Below are 19,017 nucleotides of genomic sequence, written 5' to 3'. Positions count from 1 at the left end.
TTCCTTATTCCCCTCCCCCGCCATAGAGAACATTATAAATTGTTTGATATTTATAATTCTGTGTTTTTGCAAAATGTGTAGTGTCTCCTGCACGTGTTTTTATTTTTATTTATTTACTTATTTTTAATGGATTGATTTTTAAAAATTAGTTAATTAATTATTATTTTTGGCTGTGTTGGGTCTTCGTTTCTGTGCGAGGGCTTTCTCTAGTTGCGGCGAGTGGGGGCCACTCTTCATCGCGGTGCGCGGGCCTCTCACTGTCATGGCCTCTCTTGCTGCAGAGCACAGGCTCCAGATGCACAGGCTCCAGATGCGCAGGCTCAGTGGTTGTGGCTCACGGGTCCAGTTGCTCTGCGGCATGTGGGATCTTCCCAGACCAGGGCTCGAACCCATGTCCCCTGCACTGGCAGGCAGATTCTCAACCACTGCGCCACCAGGGAAGCCCCAAATGGATTGATTTTTTTTAAATTATATTTATTTGGTTGTACTCAGTCTTAGTTGCGGCAGGCGGGCTCCTTACTTGTGGCCCATGAGCTTCTTAGTTGTGGCATGCGGGCTCCTTAGTTGTGGCATGCAAACTCTTAGTTGTGGCGTGCATGTGGTACCTAGTTCCCTGAACAGGGATCAAACCCAGGCCCCCTGCATTGGGAGCACGGAGTCTTAACCACTGTACCACCAGGGAAGTCCCGCATGTATTTTTAATTTACATAAATGATATCATGTTTTAAATCTCATTGTTTTTTCACTCAGCATGAATTTTTAAAGATGAAATTCATATAATTTGTAAATGATCAGTTTGCTCTTTCTTTCCAATCCTCGCATGCATTTAATTCCTTCCCTCCTTCCTTCCTTTCTCCCTCCCTCCCTTCCTTCCTTTCCCCCTTTCTTTCCTTCTTTGTTTTTACAACACTGACTAGTACCTTCAGTACTAAGTTAAAGTGCAACAGTAATAGTGGGCATTCTTGCCTTGTTGCTGATCTTAAGGGAATATATATCCACTAAATATCTGTTGTTGATCTCTAGTATGTCACCTTTACCAAATTAAGGAAATTTCCTTCTGTTCCCAGTGTTTTATTTTTTAATTATAAATAGCTGAATTACTTAAATTCTCTTTTCTGTATCAACTAAGATCATCACAGAGGACTAAACCTTCACCCTTCATAACAGGAAGCTAATAGATGTCTCAAGCTGATAAGCCATGAAGAGCAGGAGGGCATATTATTTCCAATTACGATGACAAATACTAGAATAGTTCAAAGAAGTGAAAGTCTTTCATTCTGGGAAGCTAGTTTGGAGCGTAGACTGGGGTTAGGCAGGGGATTGCTCTTTTTGTCATATAACTTTCCCTTCTTTTTGATTAACTATATGCATGTATTACTTTGATTTTTTTAAAAATAAAGCTTAATTTAGAAATAAACCTTCAAGTCTCCCAACCCATGTTTTTAAGTGAGATAAAATTCATGCACCATATGAATCCACTCATTCAGTATATACCTAAGTGATTTTTAGTATATTCACAAGGTTGTGCAATCATTACCACTAATTCCAGAACATTTACATCAACCCCAAAAGAAACCCTGTACCTGTTAGTAGTCCTCTCCCATCCCTCACCCCTTACCCCATCCCCTAGCAACAACTAATCTACTTTCTGTCTCTGTGAATTTGCCTATTCTGGACATTTCCTGTAAGTGGAATCATACAATACGTAGCCTTTATGACTGGCTTCTCTCCTCTGCCATAGTGTTTTCAAGGTTCATCCATGTTGTAGCAGTACCTCATTCTAGTTTATGGCTGAGTAATGTTCCATTGTATGAATAGACCACACTTTGTTTATCCGTTCATCAGCTGATGGACATTTGGGTTGTTTCTTCTTTTTGGCTATTCGGAATAATGCTGCTATGAGCATTTGTGCATAAATTTTTGTGTGAATATGTTTTCAATTCTCTTGAGTATATGTATACCTAGGAGTGGAATTGCTGGGTCATATGGTAACTCTCTATGTAACTTTCTGTGGAACTGCCAAACAGTTTTCCAAAGTGTCTGCATCCTTTTACTAAAGGTTCAGTCTTAATGGTTCTCTAGAGTTGTCTTTGTGATCTGACTCTTGCCTCCATCTCCTGCCCTCTTTATCACGCACCAACGGATACCATTTACAGCTTTCCCATACACACCATGCTGTTTCTCACCTCTGGACCTTTGTTTCTGTTTCATCTGCCTGGAAGGCCTGCTAGCCTCCACTCTTTAAGATATCTCAGTAATGGCCTCCTCCAGAAAGCCTTCCCTGCCCCCACTCCTGCTCCCCCAGGATAAGCGTCCCTCCTCTCTGAACCTACACAGTAGGTAATTAACAAACTTTAAATGCCATGATATATTTTATAATTATGTTTCTTTTTTTTTTTTTTTTTTTTTTTGCGGTACGCGGGCCTCTCACTGTTGTGGCCTCTCCCGTTGCGGAGCACAGGCTCCGGACGCGCAGGCTCAGCGGCCATGGCTCACGGGCCCAGCCACTCCGCGGCATGTGGGATCTTCCCGGACCGGGGCACGAACCCGTGTCCCCTGCATCGGCAGGCGGACTCTCAACCACTGCGCCACCAGGGAAGCCCCCTTTGCTATTTTTTTAATTGAAGTGTAGTTGATTTACAATGTTGTGTTGATTTCGCTGTACAGCAAAGTGATTCAGTTATACACATATACACATCCTTTTTTTATATCCTTTTCCATTGTGGTTTATCCCAGGAGATTGAAAATAGTTCCCTGTGCTCTACAGTAGGACCTTGTTGTTTATCCATTCTAAATGTAATAGTTTGTACCTACTAACCCCAAACTCCCAGTCCATCCCTCTCCCTCCCCCCTCCCCTTATAAGTATGCTTCTTTGTCTACCTCCTGCATTACGTGGAATTCTTTAAATGCAGGAGTTGTATCTTTTTTTCTTTGTATCCCTGGAACCTACTGGTGACCTTCAGTAAATGGCTGTTGAATGGATTACTTCTACAGATATTTACCAAGGGCCTATTAAGAGCCAGTACACAAAGAGACCAGATATTAGACTACTACAGTGAACAGACATGTGCAAGACAGTTCCTGCCCTCAGTGGGAATGAGGCCTACTCCGTGGGGAAGGTGGACAAAGAGATACATAAAACCAAGCAAGATCGAAAAGCAAAACTATGAGTTCAGAGGCTCAGACATCTCAAAGCAAATGGACCTTGGAAAGTATTCCCTTGTCTTCTTCCACTTTTCCAAAGCCGTGGTATTTGACCCCGATTTAGAATCCCTTATGGAGCTTTTGAAAAGATGAATGCTTGGGACACCAGCTCAGGTTGATTTCATTGGTTTGGGTTCTAATCTTTTTTTTCTCTCTCTCTTTTTTTTTTTTTATGTTATGAAACCAGGATTTGGGTCCACTTGCCCAATACACAGCAAAGCCAATCTACTGACACCAGGTTGTGAAGGAAAGTAAAGCATTTATTGCAAGGCCAAGCAAGAAGAATGGGTAGCTTAAGCTCAAAAGGCCAGAACTCCCCGAACTCCCCAATGGCTTTTAGGGAAGGGTTTTTAAAGACAGTGTGAGGGAGTCACAGGGTGCATGATCAGCTCGTATACTTCCTTCTGATTGGTTGGTGGTGAGGTAACAGGGTGATGTTTCAGGAATCTCAATCATCAACTTCTGGTTCCAGCCAGTCTGGGGTCTATGTGCCTGTGGTCAGCATGTAGTTAACTTCTTACACCTGGTGGGGGTTTAGTATCTGCAAAACAGCTCAAGGATACGGCTCAGGATATTATTTATAACCCTCAGAGAGGAACTAAAGGTCCTTGATCTTGTTTTAAGGCTATTTATTTTGTCTTGCTTGACTGTTTCCTTTTGTTTCTGCATTTTCTCACTCCTCTGATTAAATTTGCTCTTTGGAACCTGGGGAAGGCCTAGGAGGCTAAAGATGTTCTACAAACAAGAGGCAGGGGACACAAGTGGTGGTGGGGTGTCAGTCCCCAGGAAGGCCCCACGGGGTCCCGCTGGGTTTCAAGCTCTGACAAGAATTCTAACATGTTGCCAGGATTGAACAGCACTCGTCTGCAGGGGAAAAAATAAATTTAAGCTCTTCATCCTGGCTGGCATTCAAGACTCCTAGTTATTTGGCACCAGATTTCCTATCCAAACTTATTTCCTACTATCAGAGAAAGCCTACTGTGTGTTAATGATCACTAACTAGTCCTATGGACTTGTGTAATTCCCACCTGAATTATTTCTGAATTATTTGAATTATTTCATATTCTGAATTATTTCACATTCTGAATTATTTCATATTCTTCAAAGCTCCTCCCTATAGATATTACTGTCCATATTTAACAAGGATTTCCCATTGCCATCAGCTGAAATTTTCCAAGATTTAGTTCAAATGTCATCTCTTCAACAAATAACTTTTCTGATCTCCCCCCAGCCAAAAAAGAACTAATTTTCCTATGCAATTATCATATCCAAATTTATATTGTTTACATATTGTATCTCTTAAGTAGACTGAAAGCTACTGAGAGTCAGGAACCAACCCTGACTTAGTGATTTATGTCCCTCCAAATAACACTGCACATAATGGTTCAGTGTTTATTGAATAAAAATATTACACTGTTTCACACCAAAACCAAGATTGTTCTGTCCTTGAAAACATGATCTTATAAATCTTCACAGCAGGAAGATTCGATGCTCGTTGAATTAAATGATCATTTTCCTCTTTACCAAGAACCACACATCCTACTAAAACATGTACTCATATTCTTTGGGGCACCTTGCACTTAGCAGAATCTCAAATATTTGATTTTCTCTTCTCCAGTCCCACCAAATCATGTAAAGTATCCCAGAGCCACTCATACTTCACACCAACCTCTCCATTCTCATATCCAGCTCCTCTCCAGCCACCCCTTTAAAAATTCACTCCCTTTGAGTCCTGACACTCTCATATATACATTTACATGAGACCCAGGATCATAATGTATGGTCATGTATACCCATCAATCCACTTCTCCAAAATCTACTTTTCAGTTAATCTAACATGTACTTAATTAGCTTCACTTCTATTGAGCCTTCCAAAAGATAAAGTCCCAACAAAGACACAAAATGTTACTGAGGTAGATTGCCTGCAAATATGTCTGTGGACACTTCCTCACATCCCTGTAATTGCATGCACGTTCTCTGATCCAAAAATGGAGTGCATTTCCACATAGCCTTGAATCTGCGCTGGCCTGTGACTTACTTTGACTGGTAGAATGCAGCACAAGTGACATGCAGCACATGTCACTCCTTGGCCTGTGTCTATCAAACCTTGCAACTTCCATTTTTGCCCTCTGGAGTCAAGCCTCCATGTAAAGAAGTTTAGGTTAGCTAGACTACTGAATAATGAAATCACGTGGAAAAAAATCTCAGCCACTCCAATTGAGGCACCAGACATGTGAGTGAAGACATCTTGGACATTCTTGCTTCAACCAAGCTCCCAGCTGAATGCAACCACATGGTTGACCCCCGCCAACACCAAATGGAGCATAACCGCCCTGCTGAGCCCAGATAACCCAGAGAATATGAGTTCATAATTTGTTGTTTTCAGTCACTAAGTTTGGGGATGGAGTATTATGTAACAATAGATAATCGAAACTGATAGTTTTAAAGGATTTGGATCAAATAAGAGACCTAATCACCCTAATTCCTTTACCTTCAAATCTCAGTTTATATCTATAACTAATTCACTTTCTTTAGTTTGCAATACTTTTATTGAAAAGTTAATTTAAAAAACCTATTTCCATTCATTTCTTCAGGTTTTTCTAATTCTTGGCAACTACACACACTCCAGAGGAGTGTCATTACCATTTACATTGCCAAACTCTGTACTGTTTTACATGCATAATTTCATTTATTCTTCACATAACCCTATGAGGAAAGTATTGTATTGTTCTTAATTGACAGGCTAAAAAAACTAAGCCTCAGAAATTACCTACTTTGCCTAGGGTCAAATAGAGTGGTATAGCTTGAGTCTAAACCCAGACCTGTCTGACTCCAAAGGACGTTTTTAATCAACAGTCTACACTATACTAGAGACTCATAATCAACCTGAAAAACCCTCCCAAGAAACACAAATAGCACTTTTAACCCACATAAAAGATTTCTTTAAAAGCAATATGTCAAATACTTTCCTTTTGCCCATTTCTTTTTTTTTTTTTTTTTTGCCATGCCTTGTGGCATGCGGGATCTCAGTTCCCCAACCAGGGATCGAATCTGTGCCCCTTGCATTGGGACCGCAGAGTCTTAACCACTAGACCACCAGGGAAGCCCCTCAAATACTTTCCCTACTTCACTCTGCAAATATTTATTGAGAGCCTTACATAGGCTAGGCTCTGGAGACACTGAATTTAACTCTAATCAATACACAATTCTAAAATTGTAGCAACATTTTTCTCCTCTCAGTCGAGTAATGTCAAACTTATTTAACTTGATTTATGGCCAAGCAAATTATTAAAAGATGAAAAAGCAGACAGTGTCATTAGAGCTAGACCTACCCAGCCATCTCCCAACACATTCTATATTCCCTCACCATGCACCACGGATCACTCTTCTCTTCCCCACTTGAAATGTTCTACTTCTTTCTCTGCTTTCTGAAATCCAACCTCTTCTATGAAGCCTCTTCTGATTAGGCCAAACACATTCTCTTATCTAGGTTATTTATCACCCACATCAGTGGTTTCCAAACACAGCTAATTAAAATCACCTGGCTTTTAAAATTAGAACTACTTAAAATTAGAGGAGTCATACTTTGAGAAAGCAAAAGCAAAAGCCTGGAAACAATCTAAATGTCTATCAAAATGGAACTGGTTAAATCATTATGGTATATAACGTAAGGATATAAAACCATACCTAAGTTACATTAAGTGAAAATGTAACTTAGTGTGCATGGAATCCTACTTTTTTAATAAAGAAGACAGATAGATAGATAATATAAGCTTGTACATGCACAGTATATATCCAGAAAGATTAAAAAGAATCTCATAAGAGTGGTTGCCTCAAGGAGCACAAAAAGCAACCTGTGAGAAAACTTTTCATCTCATTACTCTTTTTTTTTTTGGCTGCGTTCAGTCTTTGTTGCCGCGCAGGCTTTCTCTAGTTATGGCAAGTGGGGGTCCTCTTTGTTGCAGTGTGCAGGCTTCTCACCGTGGTGGCTTCTCTTGTTGCGGAGCACGGGCTCTAGGCACGCGGGCTTCAGTAGTTGTGGTCCGCGGGCTCTAAAGCGCAGGCTTAGTAGTTGTGGTGCACGGGCTTAGCTGCTCCACAGCATGTGGGATCCTCCCAGACCAGGGCTCGAACCCGTGCCCCTGTATTGGCAGGTGGATTCTTAACCACTGCGCCACCAGGGAAGTCCCTGATTACGCTTAATTTGAAATGTCTATATATCCTATATGGATGTCCATATGTCCTATATGGATGGATACATTTTTTAAAAATTATTAAAAAAAAAAAAAAAACCACCCACATAGACCCACAAGACTCAGCTCAGCTCTACAGATCACAAATCTTTGGAGGCAGGGACTAGACTTTCTAAATTGTTAAACTACCCAGAGATTCTGATGATCAATCAGGCTTAGGAACCACTCAAGCAAACCACTCATATGGTACTTAATGCCTCATATTAAAGTGTACATGTGAGACTATAACTTTATACACATAACTAGAAAAGCATGGGGGGAGGATATATTACATTTTGGCTTTCCTACAGTTCTCAGCTCAGAAAAGGTACTCAATAAATATTTTTTGACAAGATTAGTGCAGAAGTATAATTCCATTTTTCTATTATACTTCATTTCAGTGCGGAAGGGTTTTAGAAAATACATTTAACATGATGGCACTGTGGGGCAGTTTAAAATTACCACTTTCAATACATGAAGGGCCAAACATCAACAGATGCCAACAATAATTTTTTAGTTTTTAAACACCATAGGTATGGCTAGACTGCAAAGGGCAAGTGGTGAAGTCCAAACCTAAGACTATAAGACTTAGGGATGAGTTCCACTTCCTAGTCGCATGAATGAGTAAAAGCAGCATCTAGAGGAAAATAAAGATGTGGATAACAGATTTCAAAGAAGTCCCATTTTATTCCTGAGAGCATACAAATCCCTTTCCTCATAAGGAAAAGTACTTTCCCTTTCTCTTGGGTGATAGATACACCTCTTCCACAGTTCCAAGCATTCTCTTCTACCGGTACTTTCCACGTCGGTTAAAGCATTTGTAGAGATAGCTGATGCGTTTGTTCAGGTTGTGCAGGTCATCAATGAACATCCGATTTCCAACCATTCTCTTCTTTCGGATACAACGCTGCAATTCATTCCCCTTCCAGCCTCGAAGCCATATGGGGCCCTTGATCAGTTCTTTGGGGTGCTTTTCAAAGTTTCCTGTGTAATGTGAAAGAAGGTATTAGTTCCAAGAGGAGAGAACCCAGCCTCCACCAGCTAAGCCTTCAACACGGTTGCATCTCCCTAGCAGCACCTAGAGACAAAACACATTACGCTAGGGTAACAAGAGCACAGGCTCTGGAGCAAGACTGCTTGGGGTTCAAATTCTGGACCTGCCATTTACTAGCTTTGGAAAAACTACTTAACCTCCCTGTGCCTCAGATTCCTCACCTGCAAAGTGAAAAGGTTATGAGGATTAAATGTGTTAATGCATGCGGGGCACACAGAACAGTGCCGAACACAACGTAAATAGCCACGTGTTTGTTCTTACTATTGAAGAAGGTACCATTTCTACACAGGTGAAAAAAGATAATCATTACGGCATAACTGCCGCTCTGAAATTCTGCACTACCGAGTCGAGTCTTACCCAGGATCCCGATGTTGTCATATACCCCGAACATGGCCCTCTTCTCGTTCCAACGATCAACCACTTTGCGGGGCGGGAGGGTGACCCTCACATGGAACAATCTGGGAACACCTAGGGATGGGGAAGAAAAGGAATGAATCTGAGCCGCTTACTTTGAAGTAGTTCTCGGGGCGTCCTTCTGCATCAGCCACTTACCCAGAGAGAAGCTTCTGCAGGCCAGCGGCACCTGGCCCCATAGGCTCCTGCCTACCACCCAAGAGAGGCTCCCTGCCATTGCTCTCATCACTCCCCTACAACAGCCCACCTCACAAGCACAGGAGGGAGGGCCAGACGTGGCCTTCAAGGAGAGAACAAGAACCGTCCCCGCCTGGCTCACAAGGATACTACGTGCACGCAGCCATCTTGGGCTTTACGCAGGCAGCTCCGGGTGAGACCCAGCCTGGCCCCGCCTTCCCCAGCCACGAGCCCCGCCCTCCAGGTTCCGTTGCAGAAGGTCTTTGACGCCCCGCCCAGCCGAGGCGCTTCCGGTCTGCCCGCCGGAAGGTTTGGAGCTCCGGAAGAGCTGAGGGACTCGTGTCGTTGCCTAGGGCCCTCCAAAGCTGAAGGTCAAACAAATTCACCCTTTCCTGTTTCCGTGGGCGTCCCTCAACTGAGCGAGAGGAAGGTCCAGAACCTGGAACCCAGAGCTTCCTTTCTCTGTGCCCCACAGCAGTTTTGCGCTGTAGCTGTTTTTATTTCCCCTATTCGACAGGGGAGGAAATCTGAGGCTGAGGGAGTGAAGTGACCTGCTGGACGTCATAAGGCAGAGGACATGGCGGAACCTGGACTAGAGCCTAAGCCTTCTAACTGCCGGCCTGAACTTGCCTCCTGTCTTGGGGGTGACGGAGTGGGTCACGGTCCCAGGGGCACGGCCACTGCCCAGCTACAAACGCGGCATCTCCGGCAGGCACCGCCAGAGCTTCCGCTCCACCGACCGCCAAAAAAGAAGACTCTATGGGGAAAGAGGCGGCCGCGAGACTACGGCGTGGGGCAGTGGGGGGGGGGAGCAGGAATCTAGGCCCCGCCCTCCTCGGGCCTTCCGGCTCCTGCGCTCTGATTGGCCGGTGTCTGCAGCGAGCGTCGCGATTGGCTCCCTTGCGGCCGTTGAGATTTGAACTGCACTTTTGTGGCTTTGCCCGCGCGGCGTCCGGCTCGGAGGCGGGGTTTTGCCTCCGCCTGGTGGGTATTGGTCGGTCTCTCTACCCACGGGGGTGCCGCGTCGCAGATTGGTGCGTCTTGTGCCCTCCTTGGTTTTTCCTTCGTTTCAGCACTACATCCCGAGTTGGAGGAACGGCTGGCGAAGTGCTCTTGTAAGGTGCGGTGTTGAGGGGGAGCGGGGAAGAAGAGGCCGGGAAAATCGGCCACCGGGCTGTAGGACGCGGTATTGGGCTGGGAGGTCTAGTGGGTGTGTCCTTGTGGTACGACGTGGTAGAAACAGTAAGTCTCACAGATCCGCAGTGGAATTTGGGCAAATCGCTTAACCTTTCTTAGTCTCAGTTTCCTCATCTGTAAATTGAGCTATATTACCATGCACTTCATGAGATTGGCATTTGGAGACTTAGATCAGATAGGACGTTCAAATAGCCGAATAGAACCTGGCACAGAGTAAACAAATAGTTAATATTCACGTTCTCTCATTCTGGAGACAGGAAGCCCATTAGCCCATACTGGATCACCGTTCTGACCTCAGATGAGACAGTGTCTATATACTTAAGAAGTTTTGCCTATAAAAACAGAAATAACAATGCTAACTTAACGCATCGATATGCCACTTTACAGTTCTTTAAATACTTTAATACCCCTTGACTCATTTGATCCTGAGAAATTTGGTAAAGTAATTAGAGATCAGTAATCCTGCTTGACAGATGGGGCTCAGGGGGTTAAGTGACATGGCCAAGTGTCAGAGTCACAACTAGAATTAGATTCTAGTCCAGGCTTAATCTCACACGCTCTAAGATAATGTTATTAGCTTGATGTAAGACTAAAAAGTGTTATGTATTGGAGGAGGGGAATAATAGAGCCAGATTAAAAAGACGACCCTTAGATATAGACCCTGATGTGTTTGCTGTTTGGCTTCTAGCCCTGTGAGCCACTGGGGGAAAGATGTCTCCCCAACTGTATGAGTTCCATCTGCCCTTATCCCCAGAGGAGTTGTTGAAAAGTGGAGGGGTGAATCAGTATGTCGTGCAAGAGGTACTGTCCATCAGACATCTTCCATCGCACCTTAAAGGTAAGACTCCGTAGCTGCCACTGTGCCTAGCACTTCAGAACAACCACCCACATGTGATTATATTGTGTCTGTCTGTTCCACTACACCACTAAGCTCCATGGGGGCACGGAACATGTCTTTCCTATTCCTTACTGTTTTCTCCCTAGCGTTGCATTACACGAACAGTATGTTCATTGACCACCTTCTCTAGGTTATTCAATAAACAGTCTTGGTGTGTATGGTTAGTCTTTGGGGAGAATTTTATTTTAGATCCTGACTTCTTACCATATGCCAAAATAAAGTACTGGTGGTTTTAAGAGTTGTAGGAGAAGATAGCTCCTAGAATGTCTGGGACTTGACCTGACCTGTTTCAGGTAATACTTTTTTAGAGTCTAGATCACATTTCCAAGAGTGCAATAATGGAAAAAAGCATATGTGCACAGTTGCAACACTGTACAATATATGTACAGTGCAGTTGCCCATTGAAACCTAGAGATGACCGAGAACAATTCATGCATTATCAACAAGACCCCATCCATAATGTCACTGTACTTCTTGGAAGGGTCTTGTGTCAGTTAGATTGCTTTGGAGAGTTATAGAGAGTAGAGATTAAGGCTGTGGAGCCAGGCTGCCCGGATTTGAATCCTGCCTCCACTACTCTGACCTTGGACAGTTACTGATTCTCTCTGTGCCTTGGTTTCCTCATCTGGATAGTAACCTACTTTGTTTGTTATCTCCTACAACAAGTAAGGTTCATTAATTATCAGGCACTTTGATAATATAATTTCAGCTTGTTTCTTCTTGGCCTTCCCATCATTGTTGCCAGATGACAGCTCCTTGCTCTGATGTGCAGAAGTAGAAGAAGGGATTTTTCTATCTTGTGCTTTTTCTTCTTTCTTGTTTTAAAACTACCAGAAGTCTTATAACAGACTTAGCCAGAATTGGATCAGGTGCCTATTTCCCTAACTACTGGTAGGGGAAATGGAATTATCCAGATTGGCTAAATTGATCAAGATCATTACCTAGGCTTCCCTAAACCCGAACATATCACCATTTGGTAAGCAAGGAAGAGAACAGAGTGTGGAGTTGACTGATGGGTGTCCACAGAGAGACCATTCTCTCCATATTGTGTGGATCTGTGCATCGCCAATGGCACAAGCTGCACACTCTAGCAAACTGTTCTTCAGCTGTTATTATGCATCGCTTTGTTACATGAGTGCTCGTTCCTTTTAAGAGTCCTTTTTAGGGCTTCCCTGGTGGCGCAGTGGTTGGGAGTCCGCCTGCCGATGCAGGGGACACGGGTTCGTGCCCCGGTCTGGGAGGATCCCATGTGCCACGGAGCGGCTGGGCCCGTGAGCCGTGGCCGCTGGGCCTGTGCGTCCGGAGCCTGTGCTCCGCGACGGGAGAGGCCACAGCAGTGAGAGGCCCGCATACCGCAAAAAAAAAAGAGTCCTTTTTATAACAGTTGCATTGCTTTTGGTATTTAGAACCCTAAATACAAGTTCTACTATAAATACACAAGATCAGGTCATTTACTTTGTTCAAGTATTTACTGGTGTTATGCTATGTGCCAGGCAGTGTTCTAGGCACTGGGGATACAACAGTAAATAAAGCAGCCAAGGTGACAAAGTTCTTTCTCTCAAGGCTTTCAACAAGTAATAAATAAATATGGAGTATGTCAGATGGTTGTAAATGCCAAGGAGAAAAATAAAGCAAGATAAAAAAGATTACGGTGAGCCAGGTTATGGACTAGCATTTTATGTTGGATGATCAGAGAAGGCTTGCTGATAGATGACATATGAGCAGAGACCATACAAGTGAGGAAGTTACCTATGCAGATTCTCAAGGAAGGGCATTGTAAGCAGACAGGAAAGCCAGTGCTGAGGCCCTGAGGTGGGGAAATGTCAATGTGGTTGGAGGGGAGAACTCTAGGAAAAGAGAGGTCAGGTGGGAAGTGGTACAGATTATTCTAGAGTCTTGCTCTTCAGAGTGGTCTTCAGACCAGGAGCGTTAATTAGTATCATGATTTAGGAGCTTATTAGAAATGCAGGAGGAAGACCTATCCTCAAACTACTGAATCAGAAATCCATTTCTTAAGAAGATCCCCAGGTAATTCGTATGTACATTTCAGTTGGAGAAGCACTGATCTAGGGTGTTGTGGGTCATGGTAAAGACTTCAGCTTCAGAGAGAGTGAGCTTGAAAGCCATTGTGTTTTGAGCACAGGAGTGACATGGTCTGACATTTAAAAAGTATATCTGCTGTGTTGAGCAGGGACTGTAAGGGGGAAGGGAAGAAGCAGGGGACTAATTAAGAGGCTAATATAATAATAGCAGGCAGCTTACCTGGGGTGATAGCGGTGGAGGTGATCATAAAAGGTTAGATCCTGAGTGAATTTTGAAAGTAGAGCCAACAGGATTGTTGATGGACTGGATTGGACTTACAGGGTTCGAGAAAGAAGAATTGAGGATGATTATAAATAAGGCTTTTTGACTTGAGCAACTAGAAGAATGGAGTTGTCATTTACTGAGATGGGTAGAGTATGAGAGGAGCACGTTTAGACTGTTGGTTATATGATTGTGGAGTTCAGGGGAGAGGTTGCAGCTAACGATACACATTTGGGATTTAATATTCAGCAGGTAGAGAGTGTTTAAAGCTGTGAGATTGGAGTAAGTATTGATGGAGAAGAAAAGCAGTTTCAAGACATAAGACCTAAGACAGTCCAACATTTAGAGGCTGGGAAAATGAGAGAGAACCAGTAGAAGAAACTAAGGACTAGTTGTTGAGGCAGAAAGTGAGCAAAGACGCTAAATTAAGAGAAGTTTCAAAAGGGAAAGGAGAGATCAGCTACACATTTAATTGCTGGACTTAGCAATGTGGCAATGGCTGGTAACCTTGAACACTATTTCAGAGCCGTGGGAATGAAGCCTGATTGGAATAGTTTATGAGAAAATGGGAAGAGAGAGGTTAGAGATGATGAGTTTAGATAACCCTTTCTTGTTGTTTTGCTTTAAGGAGTAGCAGAGAAATAGGGCGTAGCTGGAGGGGGAGGCAGAGTCAAGGGAGGACTTTTTTTCTTTTTAAGATGGGCAACATCACATGTGTATGTGCTGAATGGGAATAATCAGAGAGGGGGAAAGCTGACGCTCCAGAGGGAGAGTGAATGAGTGTTGGGAGCAGTATCCTTTAAGGAGTCAGAGTAAGCGATCTGGTGCTGGGGGAGGAGGTGGGTTATTAGAGCATGGACACTTTATCCACAGCAGCAAAAAAAAAGGCAGAGCTTAGGGCACAGGTGCAGGTCGTGCTGATAAATACAGACCTTGGCGCAGTTGGAGTTTCTCTTCTGATTCAGTTTTCTCAGTGAGATAGGAAGTGACGCCTTTAACTGAAGGGGAGTTGGGGGAAAATGATCTTGATGTTATGAACAGAGGAAAGGTGTGAAATAATTGCCTAGAAGAAAGCAAATAGGCCTGGGAACTTGTTATAGGCTTACTAAGAAATACTAAGGGCCTACTTGAGGTCATAAAGTGAGAATAGTTGGTATGGTTTTATGTTTTTTCGAGCCACTTTTATTTGTGTAGTTACATGAATGGAGTAATCAGTCAGTGGGATATAATCCAGATTTACAAGGGGAGTAAATGTGTTAATAATTAGTGGAAAAAATTAGAAATATCATAATGTCTAATGATAGAGGAACAGTAAGTTAATTGAGGTACATTCAGTGGAATGTTATGCAGTCATTAAAGACAAAGGTTTTTTTAATATCCTTATTGTAATATTAAGTTTTAAAAAACGGAACAGAGAGTTGAATATGTGACATGACCTCAACAATAGAAATAGTATGCATAGAAAATAAACTGAAAAAAATTAGCCAGATGTTAACAGTGTTTATTTCTTTCTCATTTTCATTTTACCGTATTTTCCAGATTACAGAAGGAGGTTTGTAAGAGTGGGAGATAGCTTTCAAGTACTGAGTTACATTATGTGCTAAGTATTGTCCTGACTGTTTCATGTGGATTATCTCACTTAATCTTTACCAAAAAGTTCTGAAAAGCCCTATGAGGTATGATCTGTTATTATTCCCAGTTTACAAAAGAGGAAACTGAGACTTGGTAAGCTAAGTAGCTTAGCCTAGTAAATGTTCAAGCCACATGTAAACCTAAGCAGGGTGACTAGACTAGATCAGCAGGTGATGCTTCGGAGAAGTAAAGAGGGATGTGAATGGAGAGAATCATTGGATGTAATAAAAAATAGGTAATGGGTAATCTTTGAGAGAATAGCTGTTAGATTGGTAAATCTCAGAAACTAGGTTTCAGGGAATTGAGAAAGATTACACAAAATTTTAAAGGGATATGAGAGCAAAGTCATAAATGAAAGGCACTGATCGTTTTTGGTTTGTTTGTTTTAAAGAAGTAGGGGCCTAAGCACATTGTCAGGAAAAGAGCATTCCCTAGAGAGGATGAAGCCAGAGGTGAAAGAAAGGAGACAAGTCTTTGGGGCAGTGAGACAGCTTAGCTTCAGAACAGAAAATCTTTTCACTTGAGACTGAAGCAAAGAATGGGAAGGTGTTGGCAGAATGACTTGTTGACAGAGAGGCAGGATTACATGAGGGAGCTTTGGGTCTCATTCTTTTTGGTAAAGTAGAAAGCAGTCATCTGCTAAAAGAAGAGAGGCAAAGCATAAGAAGAGGTATAAAGAAAGGGGGAAACATGCTATGGGTATAGCGCTAGGGAGTCAGTAGGAATTGGAGAAATAAAATAGTTTGTTAAGCATCGCAGAGGACCAGGTTGTAGTTGGACAGCATAACACTGCAATATGATGAATCAGGTCAGTGAGCCAGCAGTGATAATGTAGTACAAGGTTCAAGCTTTGCTTTCTAGGCAAACCCACTTCTTACTGCAGAAAAGAAGAATTTGGTGGAATTCTTTCCCTCCACATCCACAGAAAGAACTAGATATACACCTTGGTTCAAAAGTTAACTCCCGGGATTTCCCTGGTGGCGCAGTGGTTAAGAATCCACCTGACAATGCAGGCGACACAGGTTCGAGCCCTGGTCCGGGAAGATCCCACATGCCGCGGAGCAACTAAGCCCATGCGTCACAACTACTGAGCCTGTGCTCTAGAGGCCACACATCACAACTACTGAAGCCCCCCTGCCCTAGAGCTCACGCACCGCAACTACTGAGCCCATGCACCACAACTACTGAAGCCCACGCACTCTAGGACCCACGTACCACAACTACTGAGCCTGCATGCTGCAGTTACTGAGCCCACGTGCTACAGCTACTGAGCCCATGCTCCTAGAGCCTCTGCTCCACAACAAGAGAAGCCAACAATGAGGAGCCCGCATACCACAATGAAGAGTGGCCCCCACTCACTGCAGTTAGAAAAAGCCCGCACGCAGCAACAAAGACCCAACGCAGCCAGGAAAAAAAAAAAATTAACTCCCATACTGCCTTGCTACTCTTGCATGTTGTAAGTCATAATTAGGTGCTACTCCCTTTTTTTTTTTTTTTTTTCTTTTTGCGGTACACGGGCCTCTCACTGCTCTGGCCTCTCCTATTGCAGAGCACAGGCTCCGGACGTGCAGGCTGAGTGGCCATGGCTCACGGGCCCAGCCGCTCCGCGGCATGTGGGATCTTCCCGGACCGGGGCACGAACCCGTTTCCCCTGTATCAGCAGGCGGATTCTCAACCACTGCGCCACCAGGGAAGCTCTGCTACTCCCTTTTATACTGAAGTTTTTATATAGAAGCAGTACAGTGAAGATGAAAAGAGCACTGAGTTTGAGAGTCAAAAGATGCTGGGTTTTCAGGGAGCTCCCTGGTGGCCTAGTGGTTAGGATTTCAGGCTTTCACTGCTGTGGCCCAGGTTCAGTCCCTGGTCGGGGAACTGCAGCCCCCCCCAAAAAAAAACAAATGCTGGATTTTTTAAATGTAATAGAAATACAGATGTCCCCCAGCTTACGATGGTTCAACTTATGATTTTTCAGCTTTATGATGGTGCAAAAGCAATATGTATTCAGTAGAAACCATGTTTCGAATGTTGAATTTTTATCTCTTCCTAGGTTAGCAGCATGTAGTAGGATACTCTTCTCATGATGCTGGGCAGCAAGCGCAGCTCCCAACCCACACACTTAGAGCCATCCTGTACCCAGACAGCCATTCTGCTTTTCACTTTCAGTACAGTGTTCAATAAATTACGAGAAATATTCAACACTTTATTATAAAATAGGCTTTGTAGTAGATGATTTTGCCCAACTGTAGGCTAATGTATGCTTAAGGTAGGCTAGGCTAAGCTATGATATTCAGTGGGTTAGGTGTATTAAATTTTTGAGTTACAGTGTTTTCAACTTACAGGGGATTTTTCAAGATGTAACCCCATCATAAATCAAGGAAAATCTGTGGTAACATGAACCTAAGTGTGTTACAGATGTTTGACCTAATCGCACTAAAGGATTGCAGGAGAACATAACTAACAAGCAACCAGGAGACCCAGTATTTTGGGTCTTTTGTTTGGCTGCGCTGTGTGGCATGCGGCGTCTTGCCCGACCAGGGATCGAACCCGCGCACCCTGCGGCGGAAGTGCGGAGTCTTAACCACTGGACTGCCAGGGAAGTCCAGCATTTTGACTGTAAACTCTATATGAAAGAACTTTACACGATTAGCGTAAGGTAGTTAGTAAATTTATTTTTTAAAGGGGTGTGGGTTAGCAATTCTGAAACGGTATTATGTGTATACTAGGATCAAGCAAATATATAAGTGAATTTATGTTTTTAATATATACACAGATAAAAATATAGGGGTGTGTGCATTTATACCTACATATATGTATATCCTGCTTTTCTCTACTGACAGGGCCTAAAAGCTCCAACAGCAGTGATTTTAACTAGGGCCTAGAACTTGGTTTCTACATACCATTCTCTCATAAAAGAAACCAGGACTCCAGTGAGAATGGTTGATTCCAGGACTGAGCCAAGGAAGGTACAAGACGAGCCTGGAACATCTTGTGGTACAAGAAAGTAAGAGAACAAGAGTGAAGGGAGCATGTCAGAGACACAGGCCAAGTTGAAGGAGCTCCCAGTGGTCAAGTATGGGACAGTCTGAGCAACAAAATTAATAATAAGAAGAATGATTAAAACACAGAATAAAAGAAACGTTCATGAGCCCATTCTGTTATAAACAAATAATTGGATACATAGATGAAGGGAAAGTAACAGCTCATCTTAGCCTGGCATTCCCATTAAGTAAGCATAAAAGGAATGATAGAAACAGACAAATCACCATTTAGTAAAAGTAATAATTGTGGCAGGCAAGAATCATCCATAGGTGCTTAAATAAGTGGCAGAAGGTGGTGAGAAACGGGATTTTCAAAGCGTCTCCCCACAAGATACTTACTGGTTGCAAAGGGGAAAATAGTAACTTTGTAGCGGAGACACCCAGGCGAACGCTACCAACTGATCAAAGTTAATATCGCTATAGTAATAAGACATTGACATCACCTCCTTCTGGGTTTGATGCATCTGGAAGGACCCATCCTCCCTTTCTCAGTGATCTAGCCAAAAGTGCATGACCTCAATCTAATCATGAGAAAATAGCAGACAAACCCAAAGTGAGGAACATTCTACAGAATAACTGGCAAATACACTTCAAGTGTCAAGATCATGAAAGACAAAGATTGGAGGAGACTAAGGAGGTATGACAAATCAATGCATTGTGGTATCCTAGGTTGGCTCCTGGTCTGGGAAAAGGACAAAAATAGAACAGCTGGCAAAATTCAAGTAAGATCTGTAGATTAGTTAATAACATTGAATTAATGTTCATTTCTTGGTTTAGAATAGATCCTTGTACTATGGTTATATAAGATGTTACCATTATCTGGGTGAAAAATACAAGAACTCTGTACTGTTTTTGCTACTTTTGTA

General features: G+C 43.0%; 2 protein-coding genes across 4 annotated transcripts in view; one reads left to right on the top strand and one right to left on the bottom strand.

The window, feature by feature from the left end:
* Positions 1–6,925: 6,925 nt before the first annotated feature.
* Positions 6,926–9,271, bottom strand: MRPL51 (mitochondrial ribosomal protein L51). The gene is made up of 3 exons (XM_004322380.4): positions 9,044–9,271; positions 8,849–8,959; positions 6,926–8,421 (listed from the first exon to the last, which is right to left on the bottom strand). Exons 1-3 carry the CDS (start codon positions 9,129–9,131, stop codon positions 8,225–8,227), a joined length of 396 nt encoding a protein of 131 aa, XP_004322428.1. The 5' UTR covers positions 9,132–9,271; the 3' UTR covers positions 6,926–8,224.
* Positions 9,272–9,417: 146 nt separating this feature from the next.
* Positions 9,418–19,017, top strand: part of NCAPD2 (non-SMC condensin I complex subunit D2) — a 28,556-nt gene continuing 18,956 nt past the window's right edge. For 2 of the 3 annotated variants that reach the window (XM_073789113.1, XM_019925985.3), the window contains exons 1-2: positions 9,418–10,202; positions 10,968–11,117. In XM_073789113.1, the coding sequence (XP_073645214.1) occupies positions 10,991–11,117 (127 nt within the window). In that variant the 5' untranslated portion in view covers positions 9,418–10,202; positions 10,968–10,990. The remainder of the gene's footprint in view (positions 10,203–10,967; positions 11,118–19,017) is intronic. The other variant, XM_073789112.1, reaches the window with a different exon arrangement.

This window comes from Tursiops truncatus, chromosome 11, assembly GCF_011762595.2.
Source record: "Tursiops truncatus isolate mTurTru1 chromosome 11, mTurTru1.mat.Y, whole genome shotgun sequence".
In the NCBI taxonomy this organism is placed as follows: Eukaryota; Metazoa; Chordata; class Mammalia; order Artiodactyla; family Delphinidae; genus Tursiops; species Tursiops truncatus.
This window is presented reverse-complemented; position numbering and strand designations above follow the sequence as displayed.

Bases quoted from the DNA above. Each gene is read 5' to 3' on its own strand.
- MRPL51 (XM_004322380.4), bottom strand. From the start codon at position 9,131: ATGAGAGCAATGGCAGGGAGCCTCTCTTGGGTGGTAGGCAGGAGCCTA. The intron at 8,960-9,043 runs GTAAGTGGCTGA...CCCCATCCCTAG, and splicing joins CTGCAGAAGCTTCTCTCTGG to GTGTTCCCAGATTGTTCCAT. The intron at 8,422-8,848 runs GTAAGACTCGAC...CACATTACACAG, and splicing joins TGACAACATCGGGATCCTGG to GAAACTTTGAAAAGCACCCC.